General features: G+C 48.1%; 1 protein-coding gene across 1 annotated transcript in view; it reads left to right on the top strand.

Annotated features, from left to right (window-relative positions):
• LOC138528195 (transient receptor potential cation channel subfamily M member 2-like) overlaps window positions 1-14,813 on the top strand; it is a 679,103-nt gene that overhangs the window by 494,804 nt on the left and 169,486 nt on the right. The window contains exons 19-23 of the mRNA XM_069639648.1: window positions 275-407; window positions 496-667; window positions 7,727-7,907; window positions 9,696-9,877; window positions 14,647-14,779. Coding sequence (XP_069495749.1) covers window positions 275-407; window positions 496-667; window positions 7,727-7,907; window positions 9,696-9,877; window positions 14,647-14,779 — 801 coding nt within the window. The remainder of the gene's footprint in view (window positions 1-274; window positions 408-495; window positions 668-7,726; window positions 7,908-9,695; window positions 9,878-14,646; window positions 14,780-14,813) is intronic.

A 14,813-nucleotide genomic window follows, 5' to 3' on the forward strand; every position in this document is an offset into this window, starting at 1 on the left:
TGTTTCAAACGCCTAAAGTGCAGGCAAAGGTATTCATTGAAATGCACTGCTATGATGAAGAGAGTATCTCTTTGGATCCATTACTCCACTCTGACACCCATGGACTCACTCCTCCCCTGGCCTGCTGTATGAGGAAAGGAAGAAATATAGACCAATGATGACCATGACGCGTCAGCCCCCAAGGTCATGTATTGACTTGAGAAGGAGGAAGTCTTATTCTTTATATGAGAGTTGTACAATAAGATGATTTGGGGCTTGTTTTTTCCTATTTCAGATTCTTCTCGATCACCCTCTACTTGGGCAGAATTTTACTGTCTTTAGATTTCATCATCTTCTGCATCCGTCTAATGCATATTTTTACCGTCAGTAAAGTCCTTGGGCCCAAGATCATCATGATGCAGAGAATGGTAAACCTTGATGTGCATGCAAGCTCTGTGCTAAGAAAAGCCCATGGCTCCCCCTCAGATTTCTAAACATTGTTTCTCTGGCTTCCAGATGAAGGACATCTTCTTCTTCCTCTTCCTATTGGCTGTGTGGATCGTCTCGTACGGCGTTGCCAAGCAGGCCATCCTGGTCCACAATGAAGATCGCCTGGACTGGATTCTGCGTAGTGTTGTTTACCAGCCCTTCCTCACCCTCTTCGGACAAATCCCAACTGATGTCGAACGTAAGCAGCAAAAGACTTGCTCGTTCTGATTTCCCTTGAGCCACCATTGAGATTTGCCTTTGTCTTTGCTTCAGTCCCTGAACTGTTGGGCAGTCAGTGAATCTTTCTGCTCATGGTTGGTGACATAAAATACAGGACTGATTATGGTATGACGTCATTTGCAGTGTATTAGATTATACATCTCAGTATATTACAAATATGGCATAATTTCACTGATGTTTGGTGGCACGTGCTAGGCTGATAGCAATGGGTTTAATGTACTTTACTGCACTGGAAAGCAAGTCTCTTGATATCTGAGGGAGTATTTTATGTTATGTGGATTTATACCGTGCACCGCTACCGCCCAAGGGCAGTCTCCAGGTGCTCACGTGGCTCTGCAAGAAAGAACACTGGGCCTCATTCCGAGGCTGGAGGTAAGGGTTAACGGTCACCGTTAATGGCAACGGTGACCGTTAACACTTACCACCATATTCCGAGTTCCCTTTTGCGGGTTGGCATTTAACGCCTGCTTTTAGCAGGCGTTAAAAATCCAACCCGCAAAGGGACCTTGGAGTAAATTACGGCACCGTAATTTACGGTGCCGTAATTTACTCCTTCCCCATTCCCATTGAGCCCTATGTGGGCAGGAATGGGGATGGGGAACCGGTATGGTGAATGGGGACTTACCGGTCCCTCCAACCTTGGAATGGACCGGTAATTACTCCATTCACCATGCCGGATTTCTATGGAGTAAATAGCTCCATGGTTGCTTACCATGGTGCTCTTTACTCCATGGATAGCTCCAGCCTCGGAATGAGGCCCACTGTCTTTGTAACTGAGGGAAGAGTGATAGGATAGGTCCAGAATCAGAGAAACTAGCGTCTTTGTGCGTTGGCTTGCAAATGATTGGTTCTGTGCACTGGCTTATTGTATCCGTACAGGCAAGATCCAATTCCTGTGTTGTTTCTATGTGACTTCGAGGTAGGGTCTCATGCAGTTGAACACAGTAGGTTTAAGGACTTGCGAAAAGAAGGGCATATGGGAGACAGGCCATTATACAACTGGGTAATCATTTGTGATGTTTTTGGCATATGCTGTTTTCAGGATGGGTAGGAGGGTAGCTATCTTGGAGCAAGCTGGGATGGTCCAGGGGCTAGCGGTAGGTTGAATAAAGGAGATGAAAAAGCAGGTAAGGGGTGACGCTACTTAATTGTCTTTGGTGCAAATGGGTACACTGGAGCACAAGTGAGGTTGTTAGATCGGAAAATGGATATGAGTTCAGTTGTGTTGATGTACGAAAATTATTGTAGAGTGTGTACAATGAAAGAGGTGGGGGAGAGAGTCGTGAATGTTGTAAAAGTGCCTCTTATATTAGAACAGATGGGGGAGAAGCAGAAGGCAAACTCACCTGTATGGCAAGAAGAGGAGATGAAGTGGGGATGGGGGCTAGCTAGCATAATCTGGAGGTCTGAGAATAGCTTGCAAAGTGAGAGTACAGTCACAAGATGAATCTACTGCAGTAGTTAAGATTCTAGTGTGTTGGGGCGAGCTAACGAGCATTCTTTGTTGGTGCAAGGAGAGTGGGACAGCAAGACCTTCCCCATCTGTGCAGATGGAGGTGCATGGTATTTTTCAGCCGTTGGGTCAGTGATGACATCCAGGGTAAAGAGAGGGCAAGATGGAGTGAAAGAGCTTGCAAAGAAAGAGCTGCCCCAAACAATGATTTGACATCTGCTTTATTGAAAGCTGTGCAGGTCCATGTGCGGAGCGGGACCTTGTGCTGAGTCTAAACCAGGTAAGCAGACTCCAGCATTGACTTTGGATTGGGGCTTCTTGACAATCTCCGAACAGACACCAACAATCTAGGCGATCAATACTCATGTTTGATGCAGTGCTTTTGTGGAAGGACCTGCTTACCGTCAGCGAAGTAGGGAGGGCTACGTGCCGGCTCCCCAGTCATCATTTCTCTGGCACCTCATTCCAACATGGTGGACAGAATACTTATTTCTTTGGGCAACAGGACCTGAGATTGGACCAATCAATAATGAGTAATTATGCACCATAATGGAGGGAATTACAACAACCAACAGTTGAATTCTTGAGGAGGTGGACCTAGTATGTCAGGACCAATCCTGGGTTATGAAGTAGGAAGGAAGGAAGGAAATCAGGCCCACAAATCAGAAACCACATTGAATCACTCACTCACCCAATCAGCCAGAGTATAAAAGGGAACAGAAGCTGACTGATTTGCAGTGACAGAAGTCATCGTTCCTAACAGAGAATTTTGACCAGAGAGAGAAAACAATAAAAGGAGAAAGAGCAGTGATGTGGCCAAGCCAAGGGGCCAGGTAGAATGTACCTGTGGGCAGGCGAGTAGACTGCGCCAGTTGAGCCACAGCTTGAGGATAGCCAAGTCTGTAAAACAGTAGAACTGTATAATCCAGGTAGCCTGATTTTAAGGACTGGAAAAGAAGTGCTCCCTGAACTCCCCCTAAAACCCTTTAAGAAAGGGTGAGTGGAGGCAGGCTGTGAGCTATATCCCAGACAATGGTGAGACTAGCAAAGCCACCTGCACAAACAAAGTAACACTTGCTAGTTTTGACCTAAGTAAAGGGCTAGAGCCTCTATCCAGGAGTAGCCATATTGGGGGGCGGGCGAATACCAACATGTGCTTATCTGCTAAATATGCCTATGGCAAGCGGGTGGGGTTGACCCTTGAGCTCTTGCCCAAGTAGCTTGTCAGACCGTTGCCTTGTCTTTGCCGCAAACATATCACTTCACTTGATAATGCAAGCTCCCGGTCCAAGCCAAGATAAAGACCCCAATCTCAACTGGAAGCCAAACCTTGTGAAAGAAGTATGCAGCCGTCCTTAAACTCCTTAGGCTGTGAGCTTTGGCTGGACATGATCCTGAGTGGATGACTGAGAACCTTTGCTTCTCCTTGAGAGCAGGGAATGGCGCTGGACCTCCAGTCCATTAGATTAGGAACCTTCGAAAAGGTTCCTTATCTAAGGTTTGAGCTATTCCTTTGTGAGGACAATGCCCTCCTGAGCGGTGCTGCACCCTGTAGGTCATCCTCAAGAAATTGAAGGGGGCTCAGACCCAGAAGAGAACCGCTTCACCTCCAAGAGAGAGGGTTGTTTGCGATTCAAAATATTCCTATTCAATCTAAACAGAGGACCAGGAAGTTCCTTTTTACTTTGGATTATCTGTTGGGTTTGTGTTTCCCCTTTTCACTTTGAGGATAAAACACATTATGAGTACCCCAATATCAAGTTATCTTTGTGGTCTGCTCCTTACTACTCATGCAATGAGAACATATTTGAAAGGGGCAGAGCTTCACATTTTGGTTGAGGATGAAGCTGAGCTATAACAAGCCTAGAACAAACAGACTTTAAAAAAGTTAGACAACTCAGTGATGGGGAGAGTTGGCAAGGAAGGTCCACCTGTGTGTGTGGGAAATTGTGAGAGCATCCTGGCTTGACTGCAAGTGAGAAGAAGCTTAATGTGTCTAGCAGAGCTCCCACAGCAGCCCTGGCATGGCAGCATACACTACAACCACTGAGGTAAGCCAGGACTCTGTGAGGGACCTTTAGCTCTCCCTTTGGTAGCTTAGACCAAGCTCAAAGTTTAACGCCCAAGATGCTAGTCAGTGCATGAAAAAGTGACACCAGTTGAAAATAGTCAAGAGATAATTGTCTATGGTCCACAAAATTAGTGGTATAAAATACTAAGGAGCTCATTTTCTAGTCTCCTGTAATTCGGCGGCAGGACGATACATTTTCACGTACACAGTCTCTGCCACTGTATTTTCCTCATTTGCACAGTGAAGTGTAAATGAGGAGGGTAAAAAGGTGCCCTACACACATGTAGGCCGCCTTTTTGCACTCTGCTGTGCAAATTGAGTAAACGCTGCCTGCCTGCCATGTATGCTGGACAGTTTGTTTACAATGGAGTCTGCCTGCTTTTGCTGGTGCAAACAACAGCGTATTCCATAGGAATCCCCAACATTTGCATGAAAATGGATGCTGACGCAAATGCTGGAGTATTTGCTTGGCAGTGGCGAAGGGAGTTACGAAAATGTAAGTTACATTCCTCCTCTCCTCTCCGGCATACATGGGCCTCATCACGAGTTGGGGGTAACGCCGGCGGTATTAGCCCTACGGCCAAACCCCCGGCGCTATTAGCGCCGGATCACGGGTTTGGCGGTAATGGAATTCCCCACTGAGCCCATTCGGGAATGCCCCATTCCCCATTGGGCTCAAGGGGGGAATTTTTGCGCTTTTACCGCCGGCGGATTTCCCGTGGCGGTAATTTTCAGAGCTGGGGAGAAATCCGCTGAAGCTCTGATTTGGCAGACCCTTAAATCCGGCGGTAATAAACTCGTGATGAGGCCCAAAGTAGGAATCCTCGGTGCAACTCTAATGACATGAAGAAAAGTACCAGGCGAGAAAAGGTCGTTCTGGAAGTGAGTTGCACCACCTCGGGTCTGCTTGGCGGATGCTGTGAGTGAAGAACTTTGAAAAGGAAGAACATTCTTATAACAGGTAGGGCACTTAACAAGGGCAAGTAAGGATGCATGGCCATCAGTTTGGTGCACGCTTTCAGCCTCCCACTGTGCTCTTGGCCCAGTGCCTTGAGGTTACAGCTAACGCGCCACAGCAGGTAGGCCTAGATGGCTTTGGGCGACTAATTTAAAAGTGTTATGTTCACTTATTACACTTTTTGTGCTGCGCCTGGCCCACCACCTTCAACATGGCCAACACTTTCTGCATACTGAAAGTGCCTCACTCAGCCTGGCCTGCAGCTTCAGTGATTGGCCGGCCTGGACCATAGAACACAAATCAGGGTTGCTGGCAGGTGAGAAGCCGGCCCCCTGCACCAAGGCCCACACTAAGGCCCCTGTCCAAGCCTGTCTGAGCAGGAAAGAGGGCTTCCCGGCAAAACTCACTCTGGACACACAACACTGCGGCTTCCATCAGGCTTCTATCTCGCCCGGTAAGCAGCCATGAGGCACAAGGTGTGATACTCCTTGTTGCGACACAAACCTTGTTCACCTTGACTGCTACACACTTTCCTGACTATCATATGTTAGCTTCCAGTAACCACTACGTCAACACCACCTTGCCATGCACGTCTTAGAGTTGTTTGTCTTCAATAATCCATTTTTGTTTTAATGCATAGACTTCCTGATGTAAAAAAATTGAATCTAGGTGATTTTAGTTTTGCGCATCCATTTTTGTTTTAATGCGCATAGTGCCCGATGTTAAAAATCGAATCTAGATGATTTTAGTTTTGTGAATCCACTTTCGTTTTAGTTTGTAGACTGTCTGATGTAAAATAAATCAAATCTGGGTGGTCTTAGCTTTGTGCATCCATTTTTGTTTCAACACCCAATGTTAAAGGTGCCTCTACAGTGCACTTCATGTAAACAAGACCTTTACTTATACGTTTAATGCTTATATCGCACCAACTCACAGAGTCCTTATTGCAAGGCAGTCTGTTTGATGTTGCCCCTCTATACAGGAAGTTAGACTCTGCTAGCCCATGTAACTGTTCCTATTTGACCTATGTGCTGTCTGATGTAGCCCCCCTTAACATGAGGACAGGCTCAGCCAGTCCATATAACTACACCTATCTGACTCGTGCTTTCTGTTGTAGCCCCCCCGTATCATGAGGTGTGGCTCCTCCAGTCTGCATAGCTGTACCTATTCGACCCATCTGCTATCTTATGTAACCTCCCGCAACATGAGGAGAGGCTTGACCACTCCATTTAACTATACCTATTTGACTCCTGTGCTGTCTGATAAAGCCCCCCATAACACAAGGTGGGCTCGCCCAGCCTGCATAACTGTTCCCTTTTTGACCCACGTGCTGTCCTATGTTTTTCCCCTCTAAGGAAGATGAACGCCTGTAATGAGTCCTGAGCAAAGCAAGCTCAAACTTTGACCCTTCCTTCCAGTGCCTCTGGCTCAGTAAAGCCAGGCCCCCATTTGCCTCGTGAGGGGAGGTGTAGCCTGTCTAGTAAGCTGCACAGGCAATTGTAAACCCGCCGGCCCTCCCAGCACAAAAGACCCATTTGCTTGGAGGGACCCCAGAGGGTGCATCCTTGCTGGCGGTGGGAATCTTATTAGATCAAGGATTCTTCCAAGGCCTGGCCAGAGTGAACCTTGCCTAGTTCTTTAAAGGTTTCTTAAGTTATACTATTGTTTGTAATTTAGATCTTGAAATAGTTCACATTTAATCACAGTTGAATAAAATGCACGTGACTAGTAATGTCCTCACATATCAGAAGGGCCGCTAGCATTGTCGTGCAATTCTATTATGGGTGCATTTTACAAGCTAGCCTTGAGGGTCACATTTGACTCGCTGCAGCCTCAAGCATCTCGTGTGCAAATCAAAGGCGGTCCTGCACTTGCTCCAGATGTGCTCCGGCACAGCAGGATTTACCTATGTTAGGAATTCCAGGTCACATGGCCCATGTGCCTTTACACTGAACATATGAGTGCCCCCTGAGAGCCTAGCATGTACACAAGGCAACCTTATGTAGGAAACAGCGGAGTGCAGGTGGGTAGATCACGCGCAGAAACAAGCTATTGATCCCTGTAGGCTGGTCATGAGTGTGTGCAATTTTGCTTTCATTGAATGTAAATGTAATGGGTTATTTATAATGCTCTTAATACCCAGAGATTTCTAAGCGCGGACCCGGGGATCGAACCTGTGTCGCGCAGTGTTGTCTTGCTTCCAAGAGGAGCGGGTTGCCCCTGTGCTATCCACCCGAGAGGCTCCTGTATAACAGCATTTCTTCCTCCAACATCAACGCTTCTGCATTTCCTGAGTGGTCGTTTAGCAGGACTGGTGCAAAGCATACACACTATTCTAGGTGAAATAACTTTAAAAGGGCACTGGAAAAATTCATTTGTTTGTATATGTAGTGGATGGTGCATCTTGGGATAAGGAACTTGCTATATTTGCGTGTGTGTGTGCGTGTGTGTGTGCATGTGTCCGCGCGCATTAGGTATATTCTGTGTGTACTATTAAATATATATAACATGTGGCAGTATTTCTTGTGTGTTTAAGGTTCAGGTTTTGACGTAACAAAGTGCTCACCTAATGCAACGGACCAGAACTTGCCAAAATGTGCCTATGCTGATGACGCGGGCAACCCGCTCTTCCCGGAATGGCTGACCATCATTTTACTCTGCCTCTACCTGCTGTTTGCCAACATCCTCATTATAAACCTGCTCATCGCTATGTTCAGGTGAGTCTTTGATGCCTTACTCAACTAAAACACCAATCTCCACCCTTCAGCAGATTACACTACTGCACCAGCTCCTCATGGGTCCCCCCTCCTGTGCCTTTGCTCCTCTCAGTAAAGTGCTGAACTTTGCTACTTGCACCAAACTCCCCTGTTCATCTCCCACCTCTCTGCGCTGCAGTAACACAGGATAGCCATCTATCTCCACCATTCAGAAGGTTACACTACTGCAGCAGCTCCTCATGGGACCCGCCTCCCTCCTGTGCCTTTGCTCCTCTCAGTAAAGTGCTGAACTCTACTACCTGCACCAAACTCCCCTGTTCATCTCCTACCTCTCTGTGCTGCAGTAACACAGGATAGCCATCTATCTCCACCCTTCAGAAGGTTACACTACTGCAGCAGCTCCTCATGGGACCCGCCTCCCTCCTGTACCTTTGCTCCTCTCAGTAAAGTGCTGAACTATGCTACCTGCACCAAACTCCCCTGTTCATCTCCTACCTCTCTGTGCTGCAGTAACACAGGATAGCCATCTATCTCCACCCTTCAGAAGGTTACACTACTGCAGCAGGTCCTCATGGGACCCGCCCCCCTCCTGTGCCTTTGCTCCTCTCAGTAAAGTGCTGCACTAACTCCCCTGTTCATCTCCCACCTCTCTGCGCTCCAGTAACACAGGATAGCCATCTATCTCCACCCTTCAGCAGGTTACACTACTGCAGCAGCTCCTCATGGGACCCGCCTCCCTCCTGTACCTTTGCTCCTCTCAGTAAAGTGCTGAACTCTGCTACCTGCACCAAACTCCCCTGTTCATCTCCTACCTCTCTGTGCTGCAGTAACACAGGATAGCCATCTATCTCCACCCTTCAGAAGGTTACACTACTGCAGCAGCTCCTCATGGGACCCGCCTCCCTCCTGTACCTTTGCTCCTCTCAGTAAAGTGCTGAACTCTGCTACCTGCACCAAACTCCCCTGTTCATCTCCTACCTCTCTGTGCTGCAGTAACACAGGATAGCCATCTATCTCCACCCTTCAGAAGGTTACACTACTGCAGCAGGTCCTCATGGGACCCGCCTCCCTCCTGTGCCTTTGCTCCTCTCAGTAAAGTGCTGCACTAACTCCCCTGTTCATCTCCCACCTCTCTGCGCTCCAGTAACACAGGATAGCCATCTATCTCCACCCTTCAGCAGGTTACACTACTGCAGCAGCTCCTCACGGGACCCCTCCTGAGCCTTTGGTCCTCTCAGCAAAGAGCTGAACTTTGCTACCTTCAACCAAGCTCCGTTGTTGATCATCCACTTCCGCGCGCCGCAGTTACACGGGCTAGCCATCTATCTCCACCCTTTCCACCACTGCACCCCCTCTTCCTGTGCCTTTGCTCCTCGCTGTTAAGTGCTGAACTTTGCTACCTGCTCCAAACTCCCCTGTTCATCGCTGACCTCTCTGCGCTGCTGTTGCACTGAGTAGCCATCTATGTGCAACTGCTCCCAATTCAAGCTTCTTCTTGCCTTTAAATTGTTCCAGAAGCCCTTCCCCAACAATATTTTGGTACCCTTAGGTCTACAAGTGTGAAGCCTAGGTACACAGACAAGTCTTATGGATGAAAATTAATCAACTAGCCACTAGACAACATCGCCTCCTGAATTGAAAGCCAGGACCGCTTTGAATGGTTGAAACTGTGGGGAGGCGCATAGTATGAGTTGGTGCAGATGTGGGGGCATGAGTTGAGTTCAAGGCATATGACGCTTATTTTATGATTGGACGCTAGTTGGATCTCACTCCTTTCTCCTCTCCCAGTTATACTTTTGCAGAAGTGCAGGATCACACTGATCAGATCTGGAAGTTCCAGCGCCATGACCTGATCGAAGAGTACAACAACCGACCTCCTGCGCCTCCCCCTTTCATCCTCCTCAGTCACCTTCACTTCCTGGTGAAATATGTCATGATGCGCAGGCCAGCACGGGGGCAGAAACATCTCAGTGAGTATGGCCTGCTGGTGCCCCATGGGGTGGGCATCAGATATGGGGGTGGGTGGGGGGGCGCTGGAAGAGGGTCAGGACTTCCAGAATGTTTGAGGCCAACATTAACCCTTTCACTGTGGGGAATTCTATATTTTTCTTTGGAAATGAAGACCTGTTTATATATCAACGGGAGGCAGAGAAGTGGTGAGGGAGTGTGACCATTTATATGGCACACACTGTGGATGAGTTTGCCTCTTGGCTGCCTTAAAGTGTTAAACTATCCACATCCTTCTACACTCTTTCTGCACTCCTCACTCGCAGTGCAACCGCCCAAAGTCTCCAGTTCCAAAACATCCACAACAAAATCACTACCCAGCGTGCCTCTCTACACCCCCAGCAGCTGACCATTACTGCCGTACCAACATCTGCTCTTCTATCACCATTGTAGGGGAGGACTGGTCCAGGAGACCCCTCTCGCCTGCGTTTCTTCCCCAGGTGAGGGCTATGGCCCATTGGGCGTTCCCTCATGCCACCCGGGCCCAGGTGGTGGAGGGCTCACCCACTGGAGACATTGCCCACACGTATCGAATACCCACATGTATTGATTACAACACAAATTTAGCTAGGCCCAGAAACCATTCTTTGCCCGGTAAAGATGGTGCGAGCTCAGCGCACTGTAGCGCGGCCCCCACCCTTGGAGTACATCCCTGTTGCCGCAGCACCCTGGCAGATCCGCTGCGAGCACGTTCCCACGAACAAGACGGACATGAGCTAGCGCAATACGCTAACATTGTAACAGTTCACCTCCCGCAGTGTACTATCACTATCAGCATGACCCGGCCAGCAGGCCTGAGCAATGAGAAAAACGGCAAAATGGTCATCTGATGGCAGACAGTCTTTATATATATGTATATATTAATGTCAAGACCTCTTGCGAAGTATGCTTTCTTCCACAAAATCTCCTATATTACAAACGCCTGTAGAATGTATTAAAATGAGAAAGCATGCTCCCATGATATAAGCAATGGCGAGTTCACACCCTTGCAGGTGGATACTAATAATAAAGGAACGCTCCAGGGATCTGTTTGTTGCGTATATCACTGGGCAGCCTACCTCCCATGGTTTTGCGCCATAACTAAAGCTAATGCTGCTAGAATACACGAGAAAGCGAATGCAACTATACTATGAACTCATGTAAAGGATGCGCGAGAATGCACTTATAATGTGTGTATGTCTAAGCCCCTTATGTGCCACCACCGTCACGTACAGTGGCGGGTCGTTTTCTATGTACTCCACTGATCTAACTACTACCTCATTTACTGCGAATGTATATGCATGTAACTAAAACACTGTAGCTGCTAGAATATAATGTACAAATATGATGCTCGGACTGGGTATAATCGAGACACATCCAGCAAAGGTTAAATGCATGTTTTGAAGTGATTTTAAATAAGTATTATAGAAAGTGTTCAAATGTTTGCGATGTCTTTACCTACATTCAGCAACACACGAGGGAGATACCTTTGTGAATGCGTACAAGGTCTCGATGTATCCCCCTCCCTCCCTGCGAAGGCTGCCAAGACATGAGAACAGAGCCCCGCTCTGCGTTATCACGCCTCCCCCGACCCGACTGGAGCCGCTTCAAAGACTTGTAGCCCCACTGCAGCACCCAAGGCCGCGGCCAGCCACCTGCATTATTTACAGCACAGCAGTAAACCTTTGTCTAAACTCAAGCGCCCCCTCGTAAACCCCACAACCCACCGGACTGTCTCAGACTTATGGCCCTGTGCAATCAGGACACCCAACACTTTGACAACACACAGCGAAACATCCATAACCACTTCTAACAAGACAGGAAGACCTGTACCACCCGCCCCAGTCCCCGAAGCTTAGCCCCTCGACCTATGGTCCCGGTCAACAGGTCACAAGTAACCAGGCCTCGATATATTACCTCCAGACCCCTCACAAGGTGCATTCCTCCTGTGTTGCATTAACCTATAAAAATAACCTATTGGAAGATTTACTAAAGAGAATAGCACTGTAAATGACTGAATGACTGCAGTGTGCATGGCCGAGGGCAAGTAAGTCAGAAAAGGCATTAATCTCTGCCACAGGCAGCATTGGCACGCCAACACCGCCCGGATGAACTCAAGCCGACCTGCCAGGCCCAGCCCAACCCACGAGGGTGACCAATGACGTCCTTCAGCCAAGACCAACCACGCCGCAGCAGCACCTATAGTTAGCCCTCGCCACCCAATCCCAATGAACTTGTGCCCCCTATAGTATGTAGGTTTTGATGACGTTTTTTGTAAATATATACGCCTGTCTTTGCTATTGTCAGACAGAGCGCTCTCGGAGTTTGCAGAGTTCTTTGCATGCCCAATTCTGATTGATAAATTCCCATTTACGCTCACCCGCACTCTTTCTTGGCCTTATTCCCATTTTGGGAGAGTCCTTCATTGTCTCTCATTGCGGGGAGGATCGTGCTGTTTGGGGACGCTTGCTTTCACCATCTAAACCAAACCAAAGCCTCGGCCATCCCAGTACAAGATGATGCAATCCCAGCCACCATAGCCAAGGCCACACCCAGGTTCTTACGGCTTCCTTCACAGAGTCCCTCAGTACCTCATTCACCCCTGGTTCCTTGCCCAGTCTCTTCGAGAAAGTCATCCAAGACCCCACCCCTCAAAGAACAGTTTCTAGATCTTACAGTCCTGGGAAACGACTGAGTGGTCATTGAGGGTCATCATTACACGTTTGCCAGTATCCCGCCAGAATTACCGATGGGGTACAGGCAAACGCGTAATGACCCTGTTTCACGGTATCCTGCTGGTAATTCCAGCGGGATACCGGCAAATGGTATTACCGTTCCCGCCGCCTGATGCCCCAGCATTACTGGCATAGTACAGGGGGAAGTGTGATAAATCCCCATTCCATGCAACCCACAGGACTCCATGGAGGGGATTGCCGGTATTACTGGCATCAGTAAGGCCAGTGCCAGTAATACAGCTCTTGGCTGGATGTAAATCAGGTAGCCCCTGACCCCCCACCAGCAAAATGGGACTCTGCCGGTCTGGAAATGTGCCAGTATACAGAAATACCGGCACTTTCTGTACAGACCGGCAGAGGCCTTATGACCCCCCTGCCTTTACATCCAACCTAGATGCTGCAAAATGGGGTTGTGTTCTTGTTGTAATGCATCCTGAAGATTCAACAAATTGTTAAAGGGTTCACAAAGGATAAAGGCACATTGTAATGTGTCCAGAGATGGGTGGCCATTTAAGCATCATATCTGAAGAAGGGCGATTGAAAAATAACCTGTGTGCAATACTATTTCCATGTGGAACAAACACATCAGAGGAGGATGCTGTTCTGTATTAGAGGGGGCCCCCCAGCCAGTCCGAAAATGAGGTGCCAGTGACAGCGTTAGTGGGACCTTTTCCAGGACCGGCTCACTCTGAGTCTGCTGGTAGGGGCTGTGAACTACCCGTAGGCCTGACCTGCCGCTAGTCCAGGCCCCTACTGGTAGATAATTCACTGAAGCACTGGCATCGTTACTAACGGTGCCGACGGTGCCAGTGCTTCAGTGTTCCCATTCCCCGGGAGTCCTATGGGACTCTACGGGAATGGTAACTTACCGCTCCACCGCTGCCTGTAATATCCCGGTATTACTGGGTTATTGGGCATCGGAAACGGTAAGCCGAGTTTGCCAGTAGTCCGCCAGTACTACCGACAGCACCAACATAATGAGGGCCTATGAGTCACCTGTACTACCAAAATAGGCAGACACTTGCAGCAAAAATAGGGAGTAAAAGTACACTTAGGAAAACACAGCAAACAACGGGCATGATGGAGATTTCCCCCTGCTCCCACCCATTTACCAGATTACCAGCACCACTGGTAGGTACTCTTAATATCATTACTGCCTGATCTGAAAAGGAACGCAAAGGTACTTCAAGCTAGTAGCTGCAAAGAAGTGTAGCTTATTGGGAATGGGAATACTTACTTTACTTCCTACAAAATAATTCTGCTGTTTTCTTTTTATTTTGAAGGCAAAGTCAGGGGTTCTTGCAGGGACAATTCCTTTAACCTTTATTTATTAGCTGTCAAGACCACATGGGTCTCTTCCTAAGGTAGTAATAGGACAAGTGAAACATAACGTTTAAATATAGACAGTCAGAAAAGAAGAAAATGCAGCACACAGCCTCCAGAAAGAAGGAACCCACTAGTTGAATAATTGAGAGCTGGTGAAGGAGTAAGAAGGTACAGACAGTCAGTGTCACCAAAGAAAGATCAGATGGTTATGCTGATTATTGTTAAATGTGGGAAGGGAAGTGGGCAGATTACATGGGACCAGTAGTACTAATTTGCTGTCCTAGCCTCTGGTGCATGCTGTGGTCTCATGGAAAGGATAAGCCTGAGACAGCCAATCCTGAAGTTTCAGCCCATCCTCTCAGCATTTCTCTTGAAAGGGTTCCCCATTCTCTTATGGAGAAGGCGTTTTGTGAAAGAGTGTCCTGCATTGTACGGCTAAACATGATGAGTAGTCCATTGGCAGCCATTTTACAGTGAAAACCCACAGCTTTCTGGTTAAATGGCTTATTTCCGGGGCCATTCACTGTGCAATAAACTGCCATGGATATCTGTGCACTGCAGAGACAGTGTTCTCTGTGGTGGATTTGCCATAGAGCATAAAGGCTTCTTCTGATGGAGGACAGTTTTTGGAGGCCACGCTTTTATTTTCGTGAAGGAAAGTAACATTCATGTATTTGCATGTTATCTGACAGTGCGGACGCTGGACGAGAGCGAGTCGGCAGCGCTGCTATCCTGGGAGTCCTACATGAAGGAGAATTACCTCCAGAGCCAGCAGTATAAGCAGCAGCAGAGCACAGACCAGAAGATCCGGGACACCTCTGAAAAGTAAGGACCACCGTGCACGCTCAGGCCAGACCTG

This window comes from Ambystoma mexicanum, chromosome 7q (genome assembly GCF_040938575.1).
Source record: "Ambystoma mexicanum isolate Mex_15411 chromosome 7q, UKY_AmexF1_1, whole genome shotgun sequence".
NCBI lineage: Eukaryota > Metazoa > Chordata > Amphibia > Caudata > Ambystomatidae > Ambystoma > Ambystoma mexicanum.